At 46.7% G+C, this 20,603-nt stretch overlaps 11 protein-coding genes across 11 annotated transcripts; 3 read left to right on the top strand and 8 right to left on the bottom strand.

Moving 5' to 3' along the window:
- On the top strand, positions 1-1,097 carry SPPG_02525 (uncharacterized protein). Its single transcript, XM_016750810.1, has 2 exons — positions 1-385; positions 454-1,097. The coding sequence occupies exons 1-2, from the start codon at positions 17-19 to the stop codon at positions 721-723; spliced, it is 639 nt and encodes a 212-aa protein (XP_016610060.1). The 5' UTR covers positions 1-16; the 3' UTR covers positions 724-1,097.
- On the bottom strand, positions 873-2,350 carry SPPG_02524 (uncharacterized protein; the record flags this gene model as incomplete). Its single annotated transcript, XM_016750809.1, has 8 exons — positions 873-1,015; positions 1,082-1,228; positions 1,290-1,563; positions 1,641-1,824; positions 1,887-1,947; positions 2,011-2,098; positions 2,168-2,244; positions 2,326-2,350. The coding sequence occupies 8 exons, from the start codon at positions 2,348-2,350 to the stop codon at positions 873-875; spliced, it is 999 nt and encodes a 332-aa protein (XP_016610059.1).
- Positions 2,351-2,504: 154 nt separating this feature from the next.
- SPPG_02523 (uncharacterized protein) lies at positions 2,505-4,335 on the bottom strand. Its single transcript, XM_016750808.1, has 2 exons — positions 3,139-4,335; positions 2,505-3,069 (listed from the first exon to the last, which is right to left on the bottom strand). Exons 1-2 carry the CDS (start codon positions 3,667-3,669, stop codon positions 2,779-2,781), a joined length of 822 nt encoding a protein of 273 aa, XP_016610058.1. The 5' UTR covers positions 3,670-4,335; the 3' UTR covers positions 2,505-2,778.
- Positions 4,336-5,231: 896 nt separating this feature from the next.
- SPPG_09031 (uncharacterized protein) lies at positions 5,232-7,186 on the top strand. Its single transcript, XM_016757184.1, has 4 exons — positions 5,232-5,872; positions 5,935-6,188; positions 6,266-6,534; positions 6,620-7,186. The coding sequence occupies exon 4, from the start codon at positions 6,784-6,786 to the stop codon at positions 7,123-7,125; it is 342 nt and encodes a 113-aa protein (XP_016610057.1). The 5' UTR covers positions 5,232-5,872; positions 5,935-6,188; positions 6,266-6,534; positions 6,620-6,783; the 3' UTR covers positions 7,126-7,186.
- Positions 7,187-7,248: 62 nt separating this feature from the next.
- SPPG_02521 (uncharacterized protein) lies at positions 7,249-8,482 on the bottom strand. The gene is made up of 3 exons (XM_016750807.1): positions 8,337-8,482; positions 7,550-8,122; positions 7,249-7,472 (listed from the first exon to the last, which is right to left on the bottom strand). Exons 1-3 carry the CDS (start codon positions 8,455-8,457, stop codon positions 7,393-7,395), a joined length of 774 nt encoding a protein of 257 aa, XP_016610056.1. The 5' UTR covers positions 8,458-8,482; the 3' UTR covers positions 7,249-7,392.
- Positions 8,483-8,764: 282 nt separating this feature from the next.
- On the bottom strand, positions 8,765-9,591 carry SPPG_02520 (uncharacterized protein). The gene is made up of 2 exons (XM_016750806.1): positions 9,241-9,591; positions 8,765-9,173 (listed from the first exon to the last, which is right to left on the bottom strand). The coding sequence occupies exons 1-2, from the start codon at positions 9,457-9,459 to the stop codon at positions 8,904-8,906; spliced, it is 489 nt and encodes a 162-aa protein (XP_016610055.1). The 5' UTR covers positions 9,460-9,591; the 3' UTR covers positions 8,765-8,903.
- Positions 9,592-10,109: 518 nt separating this feature from the next.
- SPPG_02519 (uncharacterized protein) lies at positions 10,110-11,404 on the bottom strand. Its single transcript, XM_016750805.1, has 3 exons — positions 10,996-11,404; positions 10,792-10,929; positions 10,110-10,725 (listed from the first exon to the last, which is right to left on the bottom strand). The coding sequence occupies exons 1-3, from the start codon at positions 11,374-11,376 to the stop codon at positions 10,252-10,254; spliced, it is 993 nt and encodes a 330-aa protein (XP_016610054.1). The 5' UTR covers positions 11,377-11,404; the 3' UTR covers positions 10,110-10,251.
- Positions 11,405-12,211: 807 nt separating this feature from the next.
- On the bottom strand, positions 12,212-13,917 carry SPPG_02518 (uncharacterized protein; the record flags this gene model as incomplete). Its single annotated transcript, XM_016750804.1, has 11 exons — positions 12,212-12,324; positions 12,389-12,436; positions 12,497-12,657; positions 12,714-12,786; positions 12,851-12,911; positions 12,979-13,178; positions 13,234-13,365; positions 13,431-13,505; positions 13,569-13,711; positions 13,782-13,785; positions 13,854-13,917. The coding sequence occupies 11 exons, from the start codon at positions 13,915-13,917 to the stop codon at positions 12,212-12,214; spliced, it is 1,074 nt and encodes a 357-aa protein (XP_016610053.1).
- Positions 13,918-14,211: 294 nt separating this feature from the next.
- SPPG_02517 (uncharacterized protein) lies at positions 14,212-15,759 on the bottom strand (the record flags this gene model as incomplete). The annotated part of the gene is made up of 2 exons (XM_016750803.1): positions 14,212-14,512; positions 14,573-15,759. 2 exons carry the CDS (start codon positions 15,757-15,759, stop codon positions 14,212-14,214), a joined length of 1,488 nt encoding a protein of 495 aa, XP_016610052.1.
- Positions 15,760-17,587: 1,828 nt separating this feature from the next.
- Positions 17,588-19,055, bottom strand: SPPG_09030 (uncharacterized protein). The gene is made up of 2 exons (XM_016757183.1): positions 18,836-19,055; positions 17,588-18,743 (listed from the first exon to the last, which is right to left on the bottom strand). Exon 2 carries the CDS (start codon positions 18,018-18,020, stop codon positions 17,664-17,666), a length of 357 nt encoding a protein of 118 aa, XP_016610051.1. The 5' UTR covers positions 18,021-18,743; positions 18,836-19,055; the 3' UTR covers positions 17,588-17,663.
- An 87-nt stretch (positions 19,056-19,142) lies between these two features.
- SPPG_02516 (uncharacterized protein) lies at positions 19,143-20,593 on the top strand. The gene is made up of 7 exons (XM_016750802.1): positions 19,143-19,329; positions 19,436-19,591; positions 19,655-19,732; positions 19,794-19,853; positions 19,923-20,129; positions 20,189-20,350; positions 20,418-20,593. The coding sequence occupies exons 1-7, from the start codon at positions 19,230-19,232 to the stop codon at positions 20,450-20,452; spliced, it is 798 nt and encodes a 265-aa protein (XP_016610050.1). The 5' UTR covers positions 19,143-19,229; the 3' UTR covers positions 20,453-20,593.
- The last annotated feature ends 10 nt before the right edge of the window (positions 20,594-20,603 follow it).

Below are 20,603 nucleotides of genomic sequence, written 5' to 3'. Positions count from 1 at the left end.
GTCTGACTCAATAAAAATGTCTCGCCTTGCGCTGGCAAGGCTTGCGTTATCGCTCGCCGCAACAAAAAGAATAAAACCTTGCTGTCATCAACAAAGTCCCCACAGCAGCTTCTTGTTCCCACTCCCAACACACCATTTGCCTGCCACCGTCCGCTCTTTCAGCATGACCATCCCTGCCAAGACTCTGTACGAACTCTCGGTGAACGACCGCAAAGGCCAGCCGTACGACCTTGCTGCCTTGCAAGGCAAAGTCGTTCTTATTGTCAATGTTGCATCCAAATGCGGTTTCACTCCTCAATACAAGGGCTTGGAGGAATTGTACCAAAAGTACAAGGACCAGGGTCTCGTTATCCTTGGGTTCCCATGCAACCAGTTTGGAAGCCAGGTACGCACTGTGGAATTGTATATTGCGCCAGTACAATGCATCATGGACACTTATATATTTCATATTAGGCACCTGGATCAGCTGAAGAAGAAGGCTCCTTTTGCCAGCTCAACTATGGTGTCACCTTCCCCATCATGGAAAAGGTGGAAGTCAATGGTGACCACGTCCACCCTGTCTACGCATGGTTGAAAGAACAAAAATCGGGTCTCCTTGGTTTACGACGCATAAAGTGGAACTTTGAAAAGTTTATCATTGATAAGGAGGGCAAGGTCGTTAACCGCTACGCTAGCACGACTTCTCCTGCAAGTCTCGAGAGTGAGATTCAAAAATTGCTGTAAGGAGATATCAGTTTGTTAACTCTTGCAAGAATTCGTGATGCAAGGAGGAAAGGCATTTGTGTAGGAATTGGCACTGTACTATATGCAATCGTGTATCTTAGTTTTCATCTCGTTAGGTAGTTGACGGGCGTCCAGAGTGTTGTACACTATTATGTGATTTTATTCTCGTACATGGGCAGAATTGAAGATGAATCCTTTTCTGGTTTTATGAGCATGGAAGCAGGTGGTTGTGCGCTACTACGTCGTCTCCGGAGGAATAGGATTGGGTTTCCTGCCATGATTTGCCCGGTACCTGCACACCATATCATCAGTGCAATTGAATCATACATTGGCATGAGTACGGAAATTGTAAATGTACCATGTGTTAGTCCGCTACTTGTGTCTTCGACTGGCCGTGGTATTCCAGGGGGTGTGAATGGCCTTCCTCCAGCCGTTCGTGGGCGTCTTGCGGATGCTGACCGTGGCCGACCTGTTGGCGGTACTGGAATCATATGCACTGCAGGATCTACTGTGATATCAGAAGGGTAGCACTGAAAAAATGCCTTGAAATCGCACATCTCTCTTACCACTCGTTGATTGTTCATTGGTACCAGGAGGTTCCTTGTCCGGCCCCGCCACGGGAATGTCATCCAGAATCCTCAGGTTGGGTAATATTGAACACACTGTCCGTCTCCAATCAGGATGTTTTCTTCGTGTTGGGTGTCGTCCCTCTGATGACAATGTCGCATCACCTTCCCCTGCAATAGGGTTCCCGCCGATCGTCAACTGTCGTAGGTTGGTACATACCGCCAAGTAGTCGATCTGGGCAAGATCTTCTATGGCATTCCTGTCCGGAAACATCTGTGCTGATTGATTGGAATCCCACGCAGGACAAAAAGCACGAATCAACAAAATATGTTTTGTTGTTTTGATTCTACCCACCCTTCAAGATCTAGGATTTGAAGGTTATCCAACATGCTCAAACTGCTGAGATCCGAAATCTCGTTGTGTGCCAAATAAACTTCTTGGAGAGACGTCATGTAGCCGATACCATCGATATCAGTCAAGTCACATCGGGCCATCCAGAGTACCGCCAAATTGTCGAACCCCGACCCAATGTCCCTAACATTGTACAACCCAGTCAATAACTTGAACGACATGGTACGAACGAACGACTAACATACCGAATGGTAGGAATATAACTGTTATTCAATTTCAGCTGCTTCAGCGTTGGCAAGAGTTTTCCTACATCGTAGCAACTTTTTAGCCAACGTTCCAAGTCAGACGAAACATTCAAAAAACACACACCAAGTGTCCCCAAACTTGTCTTTCGTACATCGACCTTCATCTCCAAATACTGTACGCTATCCAGGCTGCTCGTTCCCGTTAGCGTAATCTACGGAGGAGGTGATATGATATGAGACTCTTGCCGGGTAGCGGGTATCAGATAAAAGAAAAACGTTACCAGCTTCTCTTCAGACAGAAACCCGTTGACCAGTTCCTCCACTTCATCGTGCGGAGTAAACACTTGAGGGTTTATGACTATGTAAAACAATATAAGTTTTACTGCTCATTTCTTGTTCTCGTTCTTGTCCTTTTCTGCATGTTTTTGTTGGTACTTACCACCATGCGATGGCAGGTTTGCCATAGTGTGCGGTTATTGTATCAAGGGCTGGTGTGCAAAAAACAACAAGTTGTTTTCGGAGCTTTTATCTGGTGTTGGCGTACGTAAGCGTGATGACAAGTACCATGATCAGGATTTGTCCGAGAGTTCGATTAGGACCCATCAATAATTGCCCTTCCACGACTTTTGCCCATCTTACGCATCGATGGTGCAAGCATGAAAACTCTTGTTCATTGATAAAGGAAACCCCATAACGACGGATGAGTGCAGTAACTAATAAAATAATGGTGAAACGAAAAGATTCACAATTATGATTTACAACTGGGATAGTATCCGAAAAACCAGGACATCAAAAAATCCCCACCGCTATGTACAAGATAAATGCTCAAAGAAAATAAAAGGGGTATACATATCGTCCAAATCAACCGACCCAAACAACAAAACATTTCTTTTTACACCAAAAACGATTTAAACCACCGCGCATGCTGCTTTGTATACGCGGATGACCTGCTTCTCGGTTCCCTACCCACCGTGGCCGATTCCCTGCCCACCGTGGCCGACGTCCATTGAGCCTGGTGTGCAGACCGCGGAGTGTAGTAGGGAGACGGTGAAGATGGAGCAGTGATTTGTTCGTAGTGTGGATGTCTGAAATCTCTGACGGCATTCTCGATATGCTGCAGCCAGAGAAAGTATTCGTCATCTGTGACATGAATGTCAAAGTTGAGTTGGGAGAGAAATTCCATCTATGAAAAAACAAACATCATGTCAGGTCTATGTTAAAGAATGGTCCATCAAAAGCGACAAGTGCTTACCTCCATAATATTCAACTCTTTCACTGGGATCCTCGATACTTTTTCCCATGTCCGATTCGTATAGGTGTTGTCCAATAAAACTTTCATCGCAACCATCAGAGCACACACCAGTAATCTACACTCGCTACCCTCACTTCCCCGCAGCGCCGGTCGACGTTTCTTAAGTCGATCGATGAGAAGAAGTGCAAATAGGACCACAGAGAATGGGAGATTTGCAGTTTTGAGAATAGAGGATGTGAAATGGCTAAAAGAGGCTGGTGGTGGGCTTGTTGTGCTATGCCATGTGCTGTGTATCAGGTCCGAGATGAAGAGGGAGAGGGTAGACGTTATGCGAGGTGATGTGAGGACGGATGTTGTGATCTTGTCGAGACCAGTTGAGGAAGGATTTGATATTGTGGACTCTGTCCGCGACGGTTTACACATGGACATTCGACACAGCGAAGGCATAAGATCAGGGCGGTGTGGTAACGAGGACGAAGACGATGCAAAGAGGTTATTCATTGCTGGGGGAGTAGCGAGTGTCGGCTTCATGATCGTGATCGTGGAAAAACGCCGTCGGAAGAGATATTTGCAGACAAGTGACGTTGAAAAGGAAATGACGTTTGGGGAAGAGATATGGAGGGCAAAATAACTGGCAAGATAATCGCGCGTGTTCAGACTAGAAAAACAAAACAGTCACAAGGTAGAGTTGAAGAACTTGAAGACGACGGGGCAAGAGGTTCTGGTCCTTTTTTAAACTAGTTTCCTTGTCAGCGAGAGGGCAATCTGGAGGCGAAATGTGAAAATAAAGCAAGCCGAAAAGGAGGCGAGATTAGGACCCAGCCGAGAAAAAGGCGTGATGCCAGAGCATATGACAATGCTCAAATAGCCCTTTTTTTTTATTTAGCGCCAAGCATCAAATTAAAAGGAAAAAAAAAAAACGGACCGTCTAAAAACGACCCATTTGATATAAAAGCGACAGGAGGACAGGATCGCTTTGGTGGAAAAAAGCGGGGCACCGCCCTCTGCTGTTCCACTGCAGGGCGAACAAGGAAAGGGGGAGAGTGACAAATAAAAGTAAACTGGGATAAACCACTGGCAAAGGTCATTTGGAAAAGATCCGCGCGGCAAGCCTGTTTGAAGAAGGAACACTAGAGTCTATCACCCTCTTTCTTGTCCCAAATCGATGACTCCAACGAACCCTCAGCGCAGTCCCCGAACGGGAAACCACAGCGGCAACAAAACAAGACGTTAAACTTGGAATCATCAGCAATACACACCAAAATGTGGTCGCTTCCGTTAATTTAGGGGGGGGGGAAGAATAACCAAAAGAACAAATGAAACTCTGTACGGGTGTTCCACAGGTCAAATAATGACATGTGCGAGTCAAGTGTTGGAAATTCTTGGTAAACAAGGATGTGGTTTTTGGCCGAGTGGTTCGCTTCCCCCCCTTCCTTCCTCCACCCCTTTTAATGGAAGCAGCTCGATCGATGGGTTACCAAAAGGTTTTTTTCACCAGCCAGAACACTCAAAAAAACTACAAGGTAATCACATGTGTTTGTCCACTCCAGGTCAAAAAGCGTTACCGTTTTAGTTTTAATCGCAACTGTTTCTTGTTTTGTTTTCACTCTCCTTTACAAGGACCCCGAGGGGGGCTGTTTGTGCATTGTTCGTTTGCTGGTACCTTGGCCCAAACGGTGTGGTAACAAAGGGAGGGAAGGGTGGGTGCGCTCCGAGCAGGAAAAAAAACGTCGTAAACACTCCCCCCCACCCGCTCGACTCTTTGCCCCTGTCTGAAATTAACCTTTTAGTTTTTTTGGAGTTTGCCCTTTTGTTGAAGGTGTTTTTTTCCAAAGGCATCCAACGTGCCTTTTGTCCCTGGCACTACCGCAGTCATCATACCAAAAAATAAAATCTTTTTTGATGGCATCATTGCTGGCATTTTGCTTGATAGAAATCAAGCTCATGACACTCATCGTCGTCCAAAACCGACTCTGTTAAATGACCACCTACTACGACGAGTCCGATAAAAACAACTTGTCACAAAAAAAAGTTGGCACATATTTAGGTAATTTTGGAGTTGCAATATTATTCAAGCAAATTGGAAACTTGATCTCGTGCTGTGTTGCGTTTTCCCCTCCTTTTGTCCCTTTACTCGCGTGCGTTCGCAGCTGTGATGAGCTGTTTGGCTCTCGTGCTCAAAAGGGAATAACCAAGCTCCTTTTGGTCACTCGCCCCCATATCGGAGACACGATCAATGAATGTCGCATTTTTGGAGTGTGATAGTGCTACGGTTTCTAAAACTATTTGTCATTATATTCATATTGCCCCGCCCTTTTTACTTTCCCCGATGCAGGGGCACTCACAACAAGCGGAAGGAGGCAAATGGTTTGAACAGTGATGCGTATTCTTAATTGGAAACTGGAAGATGACTGGGCAAACAGCCAGTGCTGGGGAGGCTTAATCGCAGGGATTCCGAGATCATGTCTCACTCGACCATAAAACCCTATCGGATATACACTTGTATGGCCACATCCGCAAGTGTATCCCCATTGACCCATCATCCCTGTAATCTGTGGCCGAATCCTTTCACCAGGCAATGCTGTGGACTCCTTGCGCCAGATACAGTGTCTGAACAAAGATCGGGAAGCTCCTCAAGGCTTATTGGCACGCCCATTTGGGCACGATCATGGTGATTTGCCCCGCCTTTTTTTTTTTATTTGAAATTGTGGTGATAATTTGCCTCGGACTTGTAGTAAGTTTGTAATGTCCCGCCCGACCACCACCATCACACTGATCTCCTCCTTGTCTGAACAGATCCCAGTTCTACTTGTACCAACTTTACGCTACACTCTGTCATCTCTACCTGATGTTGATTCTGATACTGTGTCCACCAAACTCTTGTCTTCTATATACTTTAGTATCCTGTTAAGGTACACAATTTCTGCTCTGCGAACCATTCGGTTGTGGTGTGCGATTTCTCGTTGCTCCTTTTCTCGGCTCTGCGCTTGGTGGACTTTGTCCATTATTGCGGCTTCCCGCAGGATCATTGCTTTTTAGGACAGCCACAAGTAAGTCACATTGAACCGGCCAGCATTGTGACAAGAACATTGTAACATGAAAAGGAATGCTCACCGTGATCCTGCAGACGTTTTCTTAAAAGCTTTTGATTCTGGGCGGACGAAAATGGGTCACAATCGTTTTTGCTGGCTGATGAGAGAAGAGATACACCGCCCGAAACTTACCTTGGCAGACCCAAGACCGGTATCTAGTCTGTTCGCTGCAGCAAAAGCCAAGATTAGTGTATTTCAACAATTGGTACAAAAAGTGGTGTACATACACGATGCCAGGTCCAGAGTTGGGGTCGGCGCAGACTGTCTCTGTAACTTTCCGTCCGTGGATACTGAGCGAGGAGTGGTAAGATCTGTATGATGTTCGTTTTCTGGATTGTGGAGGAAGGGTGAAGATCTTGAGCAGCATCTTGATGCTTTCGCAAGTTTAGGGAATTGAGAGGACGGCAAGCTGAATGATTTGGATCTGGGTTTTGTTCCGCTGAACCGTCTAGTACTCGTTGAAGCGTTATTATTTGGTTTCTTCTTGACACCTTGCACTTCGGATTTTGGTCTGCAATTCTTGTCAGATGCCAGTGCGACCTTGTGTAGCTTCATGTCTGTGAGCTGGCCGGCTTTCGGCATCTTGGCGTCTACATGTTTTCCTTTCCGCTCCGCTTTGGCATTTGAAGTGTGGCTACCTGTCTTTGTATGGCCTCGGTTGGGTGACTGCAATAGCGTGGTGAGACTGACTGCACACAGTCCTGTCAACGATCGCCCCCCGCCTGGAAGTGATATGGATTTCACATGTGTGAGTCGGAGTTTTTTCCCGCAGATCACATTGTCATCAGCGTCCAGCAAGGGTATTATACTCTGCGTAGACAGAGTCGCAGCAGGAGTAGCCAACAGGGCAGGCATGAGGGATTGCAAAAGGGGAAAAAGTCTGGTTGTAAGATGATTTCAATCACTAAATGGCCTTACGTAATGGTTGTCCCCTGTATTTGGCCTTCTGACTGGTTTGCACTGGACAGCACTGGCTGATGCATCAATCGAGCGCTGATCGTGCCACTTCCATGGAGAATGCGATCAACATGTACATCGGAACACAGAGAATAAGTGACCACCGTCACGCTATACACTCAAGATCGTGAAAGGTGTCAACATTAAAAGTGGATATTATAAAAAACAGTAGGCCAAGATACAGCAGTCATAATGATACTTAGAGTCATCTCCGAACTTGGACAAAGCTCTTGGGGAATATCCCCGTCTTTCCGCGTAGAGTACCTCTGTACCAATTCTCGTCCACTATGTCCGGGTTCAAAAAAAATGACAAGCGTCAGTGGGAGGGTGGCGTCCAGATCGTGCAGGAATAATCTACCCACCGTCTTCAATCACCGCAATTAAATCACCTGTCCTGAATCCCAGATCGTCCTCCTCCAAGGGTTCAAAATCGGCTGTGGCTACCATGATCTTTCGTTGTGGTTTGGGTGCGGGAATTGGAGGGCCAGATGGTGTTATGTTACGCGAGGCGGGCGCGGACGTGGTAGATCGTTCTCCCAGACGGCGCGGTAGAGGTGGTGCACTGTCGTTCGGTGCGCTATTCAATGCGCTACTCAGCGCCGGCGTGGTAACACTTCGTGCCATATTAAAGCTATTTAACGCAGCGGTGGCTTCAGCAACACTCCCCCCGTTTGCAGATCCCGTAATATTGGCATTATTGACAGCTCCATCAATGTGCTTTTTAACATCTCCGCTAACATATGCACCCGCTACTGCCACGGAAGGCAACTCATACGCGGGAGGTCGCTCGGGCGGCGGGGGCGGATTCTCTTGCTGCACAGCACCATTTCCGACGGCAACACTGGCAGTTGTGCTAACAGTCAAGCCGTTACTTTGAAGTGTTTGAACAAGAGTATCGACAGTATGTTCCGATATCCAACCTTTCTGGACGAGAGCTGTTGAAAGATGCTGTCAGTAACTGTGTTCAGATGGAGCAAATCTCAAGTAATTGAGATCTCCCAGGCAAAACCTCTAGGTTTTGACACCATTAAGCCAAAGTCGTCGGCGCCAAATAGTTTCAGACTTTATACTCCATCTAGACGTGAGACTGTCCCTTTGTAGCTGAACGCTCCACCTGTCCTCCATCCTCAGCCATTTAGGTCAACCCACCTGAAAGGTTGACGGATATATTTCCCAGTACATGATCTCGAAACTCTTGATTGCTCCGATCTCTAGGATCCGTCAAGTCAGTATCGCCTTTCTTGGTCTTTTTGGTGAGCGTTTTAAGCATGGCAGTGAAGGTGTGCTCAATGCCGATAACCCACCCTACGGGAAGGAAATCTGGGCAAATGATCCGAGTGATGAGTCACTGCTAAGCCGCGTTTCGATAACCGAATGACGGAAGATTTCCGTTACTATAGGCCGAATATCTATTAAAAAGCTGCAGTGTCAAGACGCTTGCAAATGCTCTTGTTTAATGTCATGGCCGGAGGTAGGATTAGACCAACTCAGACGTCGGCCAGATGGGAAAGCTGTCAGCGACTGATGCATAACTACTTTGCTGCTCCCAAAAGAGAAAACATACTTCATCAAAGAGATACGATTATGTGCCCAAGTGTGCACGGTATAATATTCAAATGCAAAATAATCCAATGATATAAACAATAAGCTGGTTCCTCCCAAATGTACTCCCAAACCCTCCTCTATAAATCTGTCCTATACACACTACACACTACACTACAAAAGCTTGACAGCGTCCTTGCCGACTGAGGCAGGTTCAGTTGTACTGGCATAACGAGCAACAACCTTTCCGTCCTTGTCAATCAAGAATTTCTCAAAGTTCCACTTGATCCTCCTTAGCCCCAACAATCCAGCCTTTTGTTCCTTGAGCCATTCGTAAACTGGGTGAACGTTGTCTCCGTTCACTTCCACCTTCTCCATAATGGGGAAAGTCACACCATAGTTGAGTTGGCAGACGGCGCCTTCCTCTTCAGCGGAGCCTGGAGCCTAATGAAATGTGCAAACATCATGTCAATATCCAGTCTGGAATGATGATGCTCAATTGGCAACGTACCTGGCTACCAAACTGGTTGCATGGGAAGCCGAGGATGACAAGACCCTGGTCCTTGTATTGTTGGTACAACTCTTCAAGACCCTTGTACTGGGGCGTGAAACCACACTTGGAGGCAACGTTTACAACAATGACAACCTTCCCCTTGAGTTGGGACAGATCGAAAGGCTTGCCGCGCTTGTCGTTGACTTGCAGTTCGTGGAAGGATCCGATAACAGTCATGTTTGCGGTGTTATGGGTGTGCTTGCTTTGATCGAAAGAATGTGTAGAGTATTGTTGGGCGATTGCATTCGACGTGAAGGGCTTTTTATATCTGAAGCTGCAAGCGGAGCCGGTATGCGATCATTGCCCGCACCACTCGCCATCGAGCGGCATTTCAGCTCCGAGACGAGGGCCTTGGATGACTTAATCAAGGATATTACTAAATATGGAATAATGAAATTAGCCGTTTGGTGCGTGGGTGGATTTTGAATTAGTCGGCATTATTTTCCCCGCTTGCCATGCCATGCATTATCGTTTATTAGGTAATCATATACGATGACTAGGCGGAGCGCTGATGAACAATGTCACATCCAGTAATGGTTGACATGATTAAGGACCTCCGCTGGATGGTATCACCTTGTAATTTGGCACAAGGGTCACGCCAGCGGGCCGAGCGACGGACATGCACTTGCTGAGACAGTATTTAGGCAAAAATACACCCGCTATGCATTGTAAAAGATGGGAAACCAGCTTTGAATCGGCATGTGGGCTACGTACAACGGACACGTACGCTACAACCAAACGTTATAGTGGCAAATGACGCGGGATGGGATCGTGCGTTCGGGTATCAGTCCACCATGCTATCTCCCGCTGCCGTTTTGGACATTTCATATTGCTATTGTTCACGGCTGCCACCATCATCCTTGGCAAAAATCAGCAAAGACTCAAAGCTTGAACACTATCACCAAATTTACTTTGTACAGTCAAGGAAAGCCTAACCACCACAAATCGCTTATATCCTAATATACAATGTCACGCAGCAGACCTAATATTGCAAAGTTCCTTGTACTTGACCGAAAAATATCGTTTCACCTTCAGCGTCTGCTTTCTTCCCTTGGAGGGCAATGCAGCAAGCGGTGGGCCGACTTTGCGTAGAATTCTTTTGAGACCTTTCGTCGAATGCTTGATTTCATCATGAGGACCAATTGTCTCGACTCTTGCCAAACGTTCCCCACAATCCACGGATTCACATCTGTTGGCATCCAAATCTCCTATTTTTCCTCCATTTGGCAATGGAGGTGCATTTGCGAGGGTTGTGGTAGATAGGTCGGACGAGTTTCTTCTACTCATTGTCACTCCGTATGCTCGAAGCATGAGAGCTGTCGGACTGGCTGCAATGGACACTTGGGAGGCATTGCGACTTGCATTTTGCCAGAAATGCGTGGTCGCCAGAGCTCGGTCACGATCACGCAGTACACCCAATTCCATCTGTAAATCTCGGATTTCCTGAAATATAAGCCAACTAGTGTTTAAAACCCAATCGAGTAACGGATCAGCACTGTGAGTGCATACCTCTTGCAAGTGGATGATTTCGTCGCGGTAACCGTTGGCCGTCTCTAGCTCACATTTCAGAAGGACGTTTTCCTCCAATAGAGCCGTGTATCGAGCGTCCAGATCTTGAATGCTGGATTTCACAACACGCTCTGCCCTCTGATGTTGCGATTCGTGATGAGACAAACCAAATTTCCCTATACTTCAAGTTCATGTGGGCCAAACCTCCAGACAATCATTATCCATCTCTAAATCCACTGTCCGCCTCTTGTAGCATTCCTCCTGTGTTCGAGTTCGTTCCAGTTCTCCAATCACAATGTTGAGTTCATTTACTGCATCCTGCTTTGCGATACGCCAGCGCTGCTTCCATACGTCAGCATCCGTTCGTGTTGCTTCCAGTCGTGTCTGGAGACTCTCTAGTTGTTTATGAAGCTGGGTATTCTCGGTTTGGAGCTCCTGTTCATATTCCCGTGATGTCTCTTGAAAATCTTCGAATAGACGACGCTCTTCAGTTACATCCTCTTTCAACGCTTCAATGTGCTCCCGCAAAAGCTTGCATTTTGCGCAATCCGGTATATTATTCGGTAGGCAAGGCCAAGCTGCCATGGTCAAGTAGAACTTTGGTATTGGAAAGTGCTGTAGTATCGCGAAATCCGCGTTTTTTCATGTCCATCCATTGATTTGGCCCATCCCGGGCAAAGTCGCTCCAGTGTTTGTTCATAACATATACAATGAGCGCATGGCTCTAGTTCTTAAACCAACATTCAACACTGCTTCACCAATTATGTAGGAAAGGAGAAATGACAAGACCCCGTACAGTCTTCCGACGTGATCTTTCTCTACTGATTTGTTGAGCTTTTCATTGACTTTTCATGTGAACCGACTTTGAAGATACCGCAATGAGCAAGCCTAAAAGGATCAAAATACGGAAACGTTGATACTGAGAAAATGAAATTATCTGCTTCTGTAAATGTTCAATATATTTTCAATCTGTTGAAGGTGCCAAAGTTGCAGGATTACTGGAAGTCGTTTTGAGCCATGATGCAAAAATCGCGATGTGAAATGATCCCGACTAACTCTGGTTAGATTGACATCGGGCACACACCTACACTCACACTACAAAACACTGTCCGTCAGGTAACTCCTTGAAGCTTTGACTTCTCTCTGGTTGTGCCAGACATGTGAACGCAGGGGATTAGGGGTAAAATCATGATCTAATCGCGGACATATAACTGCAGAGTGGGAGAGGTACAAGTGCCAGGTCACAGCTGACGGGCAAGCATAAGATATGTAAATGAACTAACTGCATGTTTGATTAGTTATTCGTGCGACATACTGTGCTTTAACCCATTGAAACGGGAGCAAGATAAACAAATGGTAAGAAATGCCATGTATAAAATATAAACAATCCCATTTAACAATATTGCGAAGCAGATGGATGTCACAGTTTTACAGTTAGTTCGTCGCCGTGCGCCCCTCGTCTTGCACGTTCTCCATCAGTTATCATCGCGACAGTTGCCGCACAGCCGATACTAGATTGAAATCCGTAACCGCCTGGGAAAAGAAAATCTAACGTTCAGTAACAAGTCCACATCACGTCTCGATCAAGTGGGCATACCGTGACCATAACAGTGAACCAGTAAAACTTTTCGGTTATCGCTTGACTCTATAAATTCATCAGTGAAAATGTCGTCTTCATTTGATTTCGACATGAAAAGATACATACCCTTCCATTCAGCCTCACATCGCACGCCTCCCACGCGCGTTGGACGCAAGCCCGCCTTATGTTTAATGATATCAAGTTTACCGTCCACTTGCAGCTCCGGACAAATGGACAAGCAACGTTGAATTATGGCCTCGGCTGTTGGCATGTCCGGCTCTAATGTACTGCTTCAGGGTCAGTACTGATGCATGCCAAACACACAGGGATTTTACAAACGTACTAGTTATTGGCTTGATACGTGCCGCCCAGGACAACAATACCGTCATCACGGGGGATAATGTAGGTGAAATCCTCTGTCGGCCAGTCACACAATGAGCATTTGGGTATGCCGTCTCTGACAGACAATCATGGTCTTACCATGAACCTGGCCCAATCGCGTGACTGTATGCCGAACATGTGGTGCTCTAACCAAGACAGTCTGCAAATATATCACAGACATGTTAAACAGACGGCGTGAGCGGCTAATGAATGTTTGATGAACGCACTTGTCCCCGTGTTGCATAAGTTTGCACATCCTCGACACCACCAAGCGTCCGCGCTCCAATACCCGCACAATTGATCACCACATCCACGTCCTCATTCAGCAACTCATCAATATGAGCTACACTCTGCTTTCGAAGGGATCCGCCAAGGGACTTGAACTTTTCTAGCAGCCATAGAAGATACTTGGGAACATTGATGCAGACTATGAAAACATGAGATGAGCACCCGACAAGGCAGGTCTACAGCCAAGCACTGACTTGTTTCATAGGAGATTCCAAATTTGCAGGTCGGAGGGAGGGATGCAGTATCTAGAATCTTGTATTTTGGGGTGAATCGAGCAAAGAAGGGATCTTCCCAGGACTCCATCGGATCGGCCCAAAACTCGTATGCTGGTAGACGCATCCAGGCATGAATAGATTCGTCTGCCAATAGACTCGGTAGGACGCAATCTCACCTGGTGCCATCATTAATCCGGTACCGGGAACATCGCATAGCCGTACCATTGCCTGAAATGTGGTCTCATCCCATTCTGGGCCAGACGGCATTAGCCACAAAATGTTCAGCGTTAAGGATAATAGCCCGTCTCACTCACCTTGAAGCCTGTAGTCATCCTTCTCAGCAAAACTCCGCCAGTGAGCGCCAGCTGCCGGAGAAGTGAAGGAAGGGTCGTCGTCCGGATTGTCGGGAAAAGCGCGGCTTACAACGGTAACTTTGTAGCCTCGCGCTTGTAAGACTCTAAAAGCACGGTGAAAACGTATCAGGCCTTCATCCCTCCAACATTGTGAACTCTGAGTCCGATCTTTACCCAGCTTTATTAACACAATAAACATTAGATCTTCCACTTGGTATCAGAGTACCGCAGCTTGGAACGACTTACCAACAGTCAAACCAATGACACCTCCTCCCAAGACAGTGACCTTCGCGGCCCGTTTTGACGGCATGACACGGCTGTAATACTGCAAATTGGCAGAAATTCACACTCGAAGAGATTGCGGGTTACACTGCGGACTTTATCTTTCAAGTTGAACCAAAGCACATGACTCATAGTGACGCATAAATCGATACGCAAGCAAATTAAGCCAAATATGGAAAGCGGGATTTGTGTGTGCTATAGTTCTCCCAACCAATGCTTCAAATGTCCAAGGCATTTCCCGGTTTTTAGACAAGCCAGCGGTATCAAGCAATACCAGATCCCTTGCGTCGCAAAGTCTCATCGAGCTACCTAGCGGAAGGATTCATTCAACAGCTTTTTTGGCAGCTTCACAAAATTTCCCAACGATTATGTCCTCATCGCCCTCGATAACGTCACCATGTGCCACTACAACGACCTTGACAGCTTCCTTCTTGACGATTCCTATAATGCTCTCGTGCACCCATTGCTCAAAGGCATGTGCATCTTGGATGCAAAAAAACTTGCAAATTGGTGTTGGTCCAAAGAATCCAGCGCTGCCAAGGAGTTTGGTAATGGTATCCACGCCATCCAGATCAATGTTGAAGAATAGATCCGTGCTAATTAGGGCGTGTGTGGGGGGTTTACTGAACGAATCGAAATCTAATGTTAGCATTGATGGGATCTAGCTCGTATGTTTAACGCACCTTTCCAATTCCACAACATAGAGCAATTCCTGGGTCTCTGGGTAGCATCCTTCAGGACGAATGCAGCGGACAGCTCGACGACGTGGGCGAACCTCTAACGACTGGCCGATCCGCCCAGTGACCAGCACCTGCTCATCGTGTTCCAGTTTATTGACATCTTCATCAAACGCATAGTCGTTCTTCACATCCTCCCAGTCAGGTAACGGTTTGCCCTTGCGATCGTCCTGCAGCCACCATTGATCGATTTTCCAATCGGCATCGCCAGTCTCCTCAGAGGATGTGGACCAACCCGAACCACTGTCTTCCTGTTGCTGACGCTCATTCTCTTCATAGGCGTTTATGCGTTTGCCTTCTGAGACCTTTCGGTGGCGGACTTGTGTTGTTTGGCGCTCTTTTGGTGTTTGCCAGGAGGCTGGTGTGAACTCAGTAGGACGAGGCTTGTTTTTTTCTGCCACCCAGTCTTTTGAATGCTCGTATTCGGCGACACAGTCTATGCATTTCCTCTGCTCATCCTGTCTCCATTGGCGTGCTGAAAATTCTTGTTTGGTTTTGTATTCTCCACATACACTGCACTCAGCCGTGGGCGAAGGTTCCTTCTGACGCGGGGAAGTGGTTTTGAGTTGATTGTCCTCTGCTGACTTTGGTGCAGTTTCCTTTTCAGGAACATCTTTATCATAGGTTATGATCTGCCAGACATCCTCACAGGCCGTGTCCACCTTGACAACCTTTTCGACGCCCTCCTTTTCCTTCTCAGGACAGGCGATCTTGGCCTGCGGATATAATTGATGCCACGCCTCCACATATGTTCTATGCATGCGATTGGGCACTACAATCCAAGTAACTTTTCCCAAAGCCTCCAGTTCCGCTCTAACCTCATCATTTAAACAGATCGGGGAGTGGATCCACAAGAATTTTGTTCCAGGGAAGCGGTAGACAGTCATTGTACACGGCAACGCCGAGTTCCGAGGAGGAAGATTTCCGACGACCGTCCAGAGATTTCGAGCATGCTGTCGAAGAGGCGAATGAGGGTTGATCAGAGACGAATATGGCATTCCTAGTTTTGGTGGAGGTGCTAAAGCACCCAAAATGCGAATGACAATTGACCGTTTGACAGAACGAGGTGAATAATAGTAGGCGGCAACAATGCCCGCGGTGAGCGCAATGAAGCTTGTAGCAACAGAGAGCATTGTGTAGGACGTCTACAAACGTCTCGTTTGCAAGCAGAGATGAAATGGAACAGGAAACGCAGGCTTCAGAAATTGTGAAGAGAATGGGTTATGACTCAGCTCAAAAGTAGCTTCCCCACATCGTCTTCCACCGTCAAAGACCGCGTCCTTGTCTCCTGGTACCTACCATGAGCAACTGGCGAGCAATTCTCCATGCATGTATGAAGGCACGTTGGAAAGAAACTAACGTGGTCCATCAACGTCCGCAGCATTGTGCGCAGACCTTTGCATGGAAGATTACAGAGGCAAACACCTTTATGTTATGGTTCAATCTTCACGAAAGATATGATTCCGTTGCACATTTTAAAGAAGGGTGAGGATGATGGTGCTTTGACACTGCTAGGTGGAATTTAAACTTTTCTATAACACCTTAATTAGAACCCGTTGATTAAGCATTCTTTTTACTTACAATTACGTCCTATTACTTATTCTCCTTTCCTATCCATCCTAATCAAGTATTCATTCTTTATAACCTTTACCTTAACAATAAAATTCATACTCAAGTATTCATTCTTTAGACCCCTTCATCCAAATTCATAATCAGAGCTGATACCAAACGAGGTTAGGACGCCATGGGTTGGATGAATCTTTACTTACGCGATAAAAATGATCTGCCAAACGAGCTTTTCGATGCAACCAAAAGTTCTTGGTCGTCTGCGCGAGTTTGTCTCCAACTAGAAGGCAATGATATCGACGCCGACCCTTTACATGTCTCGCAAGTCCTCGTGGGGGAAACATAACCTGTTCAAGATTTCTTTGTTCGCTTCTTTCCTCAAAAGACTGTCAACCTTGTGTTCCTTTGTTATAAGGTCTTTTCCAGTGGTCAATGACTTTCCTCAAATCTGCTCCACACTTTTCAAGCTCCTCCCATTCTATCTTTATATGTGCTTCTTGCACAGATGTGACCAACTTGGAAACGTCTACTTGCTCTTGTTCAACTTTTCTAAAATCCGACAACTTTGGTCGTTCTAGATATGATCGTTCTCGCAAGTCAAAGTCTTTTGTTTCAAGTCATGGTAACGTGTCCTCTCGAAGGTTTCATTATACGCTTCATAATAAGCTTCCAATACGTGTGCGGCTACAAAGCATCCCGCAACCAACGCGACGAGGAAAACACCTAGCGTCAAAAGTACTACCAGAATGACTGTCATATACCATATGCGACGCAAAAAGCATTTTTGCAGCATCATTGATAGAAGTGAGCAATGAGCAACATAGTGGTTATCGACTAGAATACGCTGTTCAGGGAAAGCATTATTCCTTCATCATTTGGATGTCGGTAAAGTGTTTGCTTATGTTGGATTTGGTGGCAATCCGCTGGTTCTCAACAAGACTTGTTCCAACTCTGGGAATCAGAAGCGTACAACATGCGAAACCAGACTTCCCATATTAGAAAAGTATTTGATAGAAAAGATGACGAGGCAAAAGTTGAAAAAAGCTCATTCACAAGTACATTTAATCTCGTATCGGAACCAAACGGCAAAAGCTGCAAACTGCATTCAGTGGGGCATATAGCTAATATGATGCTTTCACCCGCTCTTTTGGTTGACCTTTTCCACATCGATGACAATTGTCTGAAAGGTATCAAAAGGCTCGATCGCGCTTTACGTAAGCGGCTTGTCCCTCCTTGTACTGTACTGCGTCGCCTCTCTCGCGTCAAATTTACTCTCGTCCCCTCCTCCTCCACCTTTGGCGGTTCGCCTTTCGCTCCTCTTTCCCGCTCCCGCTCACTAACTCTCCAGCCTACGAATCCCCTCCCGCCTACTGCTACCGACTCACCCATCCAACCGTTCGACCGCAAGCCTAACCAGCCTGGGACAAGTACTCGGGCATTTCCAACGAGCAGCGCCGCTGGCCAGAGCCCACTATGTCGGCTGTGGCCTGCATCCTCTTGACCGTCGTCGGTTGCTGGGCTCCTCTTTGCGAAGCACCCTCAGATGTGGCGGGCGGAGAAAGAGGTTCGGAAACAAGGGTCGCTTATCGCACCCCGCAAGCTCCCCACAGAGACGCTTCCGGTTCATGTGCTCTCGTCGTTGCAGTTGAGACGACGCAGGAAGGTGCCTCCCGTTCCGAAATACCTCATGGATTTGCAATATCACTGGCCTCGGTTGAACCCCGCAGACTACAATGAGATGCCCACTATGGTTAAAATCAAAAACAAAGAAGATAATTGTTGGCGTGTGCCCGCAACTTCCATCACGTCGTTTGGCGAACCCGTCCATCTGTCAGACAACGACTTGGAGTTTCAATCTTCAGCGCGTTCAAGCGCGATCCGGTCACGAACGCGAGGTCAGAGACCTTTCCCGAGAAGATCGCAGACATGTTCAGTACCAGCAGTCGTCGCACGCTCGCATTAGAGGAATACACCAAACTGAACACCTCTCTGAAGGAGGTTACGATTGGGAGTCGTCATTCCTGAGGGGTGGGTGCACGTTAAGAACGCCACAGGAACTGGCAAGGACAAGGTTACCAAACCCTGGATAGAGGTCTATCGAAGGGAGATGGGGCTCTAGGTCTCCGACACGGTAGGATTGTGCGCCGCGTCGGCATCGTTTGATACACCACACACGAAAGAAGAGGAATGGTGCGTGCAGGATGCTCATGTGTTTTGCTTTCGAAGCCAGTCGATACTAGATGAAGCATGATGGAAAGCACCGCAACTTTCATTCCATCGTGCTGCTCTGTTCGAGACATAACAGCTCGAATTATATCGTATACCAGAACTGCAGGGTGTGACCAAGGACCGGCCGCTAATGAGAGCTATTGATGGGCACCATGAAGTTGAGACCCAACTTCCTGATGCTGTTAATCACAAGCAAAACAGACATGCCCAAGGTATGGGACTAAGCGAAGAGATGAGGACACACCAACGCACGCACATCTTGTAGTTGTGCCTTCGGATTGGACGCGAAGACTGCTGCATGCGCAAGAAGAAGACGGCCGTGCTGCACGATTCGACAGTTAGTGTGACTCGACGAGAGTAAGCTTTTACACAGAAAATGATGTCTAGATTCGTATAGATGCGTATGCTGCTTACAGGTGCTTTCTGCTGAAATACATCCGAGCAGAGATTGGCTTCAGGTGTAAATGTAGATCGAATCTGTAGATCGTGCCCGTTGGCGCTAAATTTGGCATTCAACCTTGGAGATTTTTTCCAAAGCCTTGTCGCTATCGACCGAAAGGCAATTTTCACATATAGTTCCACGTCTCTGTATCCCTCTTCATTTTCACGCCAAAGTGATTGCAACGTCAAACTTAACATCAAACACAATGGCTTCAACTGACGTGAGGCAAGCACTCTGATGACCAGCGTGGCTTAGCTCGGTCTGTGTAAGCCAAATCGCGCAAGCTGAACAAGCAACGGGAGATTTCAAGCAAATTCCCCAATTCATTAGTTGTTGCCGAGACCAGGGTGCTGAGGGTAGTCAAAGATGATGGCAGCACAGGACCCCAACAAGGGCACACCATATCACTTGTCACAGGGAGACGAGCCTGCAGTCTCTGGTACGAAGAGAAAGTTGAACGAACGTGGTTTGTCTCGCTTCCCCTCATTCTCTCAGACCTTATGATTTCTTTCGCGAATGTCGGTTCATTCTGTCCCGTTGACATTTTTCTGCTCATTCTGTCCATTCTGCAGAAGAGGGAGAGGAACCACACGCCTCCTTTAGAGTCGCTTATGGAAAGATAACACACGACGTGACGTTTTCTCTCAATCGAAGCGTCGCAGATCTTAAACAGACGATAGCGACCGTTACAGGGGTTCACACAAACATGCAGAAGCTGTTGTTCAAAGGTACCATGCGGGAGGAAGGTATATATGAGACTGATACTAACCAGCATCATATGACTATCGCAGGAGTGTTAAAGGACGATCAGACTTTGTCTGAGGCGGGGGTGAAAGATGGGGTAAAGATTATGCTAATGGCAAGCAAAGGTATAAGGTTTTCTGATTTACTAGTTTCCATCAAAAAGTTGGCTCATAGATCTTAATGCAGTTGAAGACATTGTGAAAATCGCGACTGCAGCGGCGGCAACGCCTGTAGTGGATACAACAGGTAATTGTTCGGTGTCAGAAATGTTAACGTTGTGTAAAAAGAGCTTACGACGTCAATCAATTTGACTAGTCTCAAAACCGCGAATTGCACTAAGCGAACTTACAGAGCATAAAAAGATCCTTGACAAAGGCAAACCAGACGATGCAGAGCCGGGAATACGTGGAAGGCGACTACCGCTACCTCCAGGCGGGTTGAGAGCGCTGATAAACTCGAGAGGGGCCAAAACACGGCTGACTTTCAAACCTGAAATTGATCAATTGTGGATTGGAACGAATGGTAGGATTAGAAAACCCATGGTTAATTTAGCAGATGTTTTTTTTGAACTTCCTTTACAGAGCGTACACAGAAAGTTAATCTGGGGAGCATCAAAAATGTGACATCAGAGTCCATCAAGGGACATGAAGAATACCATATTGTTGCCTTGCAGTTGGGACCTACAGATAAGTCAAACTATTTCCTATATTGGGTACCCGCGCAGTTTGTGGAAAGCATAAAAGGTTTGGTTTCGAGAGACTCTGATGTTAAAGTTTCCACTCATTCCTCTGATATGGGTTCCCTTTCCAGATGCCGTGTTGGGTCCTTTTCAAGGATGGCTTTGATTCTGTAGTTGTTTTGATTTTTTTGTACAATCCCATGCATTTATTTGGTATCCTTTCTTAAATACCATCTATGGATACGGCATCCTGGCAGTCGTATCATCTGGAAGTTCTTGTCATCAAATTGAATCACGTGTCTCACGATCGCATGTTC

The sequence above is a fragment of the Spizellomyces punctatus genome, assembly GCF_000182565.1.
Source record: "Spizellomyces punctatus DAOM BR117 chromosome Unknown supercont1.4, whole genome shotgun sequence".
NCBI lineage: Eukaryota > Fungi > Chytridiomycota > Chytridiomycetes > Spizellomycetales > Spizellomycetaceae > Spizellomyces > Spizellomyces punctatus.
Note: the sequence above shows the minus strand (reverse complement) of the source record. Positions and strands in the feature narration are given on the sequence as shown.

Excerpts from the sequence above, each read along its gene's own strand:
- SPPG_02525 (XM_016750810.1), top strand. The coding sequence starts at position 17 with ATGTCTCGCCTTGCGCTGGCAAGGCTTGCGTTATCGCTCGCCGCAACA. Across the intron at positions 386-453 it reads GCAACCAGTTTGGAAGCCAG|GCACCTGGATCAGCTGAAGA; the intron begins GTACGCACTGTG and ends ATTTCATATTAG.
- SPPG_02523 (XM_016750808.1), bottom strand. The coding sequence starts at position 3,669 with ATGAAGCCGACACTCGCTACTCCCCCAGCAATGAATAACCTCTTTGCA. Across the intron at positions 3,070-3,138 it reads AAGAGTTGAATATTATGGAG|ATGGAATTTCTCTCCCAACT; the intron begins GTAAGCACTTGT and ends GTTTTTTCATAG.
- SPPG_09031 (XM_016757184.1), top strand. The coding sequence starts at position 6,784 with ATGTCTGTGAGCTGGCCGGCTTTCGGCATCTTGGCGTCTACATGTTTT.
- SPPG_02521 (XM_016750807.1), bottom strand. The coding sequence starts at position 8,457 with ATGCTTAAAACGCTCACCAAAAAGACCAAGAAAGGCGATACTGACTTG. Across the intron at positions 8,123-8,336 it reads TATATCCGTCAACCTTTCAG|CTCTCGTCCAGAAAGGTTGG; the intron begins GTGGGTTGACCT and ends ATCTTTCAACAG. Across the intron at positions 7,473-7,549 it reads AATTGCGGTGATTGAAGACG|TGGACGAGAATTGGTACAGA; the intron begins GTGGGTAGATTA and ends ACCCGGACATAG.
- SPPG_02520 (XM_016750806.1), bottom strand. The coding sequence starts at position 9,459 with ATGACTGTTATCGGATCCTTCCACGAACTGCAAGTCAACGACAAGCGC. Across the intron at positions 9,174-9,240 it reads GCAACCAGTTTGGTAGCCAG|GCTCCAGGCTCCGCTGAAGA; the intron begins GTACGTTGCCAA and ends ACATTTCATTAG.
- SPPG_02519 (XM_016750805.1), bottom strand. The coding sequence starts at position 11,376 with ATGGCAGCTTGGCCTTGCCTACCGAATAATATACCGGATTGCGCAAAA. Across the intron at positions 10,930-10,995 it reads TGGATAATGATTGTCTGGAG|AGGGCAGAGCGTGTTGTGAA; the intron begins GTTTGGCCCACA and ends TCGCAACATCAG. Across the intron at positions 10,726-10,791 it reads AAATCATCCACTTGCAAGAG|GAAATCCGAGATTTACAGAT; the intron begins GTATGCACTCAC and ends CTTATATTTCAG.
- SPPG_09030 (XM_016757183.1), bottom strand. The coding sequence starts at position 18,020 with ATGGACGGGTTCGCCAAACGACGTGATGGAAGTTGCGGGCACACGCCA.
- SPPG_02516 (XM_016750802.1), top strand. The coding sequence starts at position 19,230 with ATGATGGCAGCACAGGACCCCAACAAGGGCACACCATATCACTTGTCA. Across the intron at positions 19,330-19,435 it reads GAGAAAGTTGAACGAACGTG|AAGAGGGAGAGGAACCACAC; the intron begins GTTTGTCTCGCT and ends TCCATTCTGCAG. Across the intron at positions 20,351-20,417 it reads GTTTGTGGAAAGCATAAAAG|ATGCCGTGTTGGGTCCTTTT; the intron begins GTTTGGTTTCGA and ends TTCCCTTTCCAG.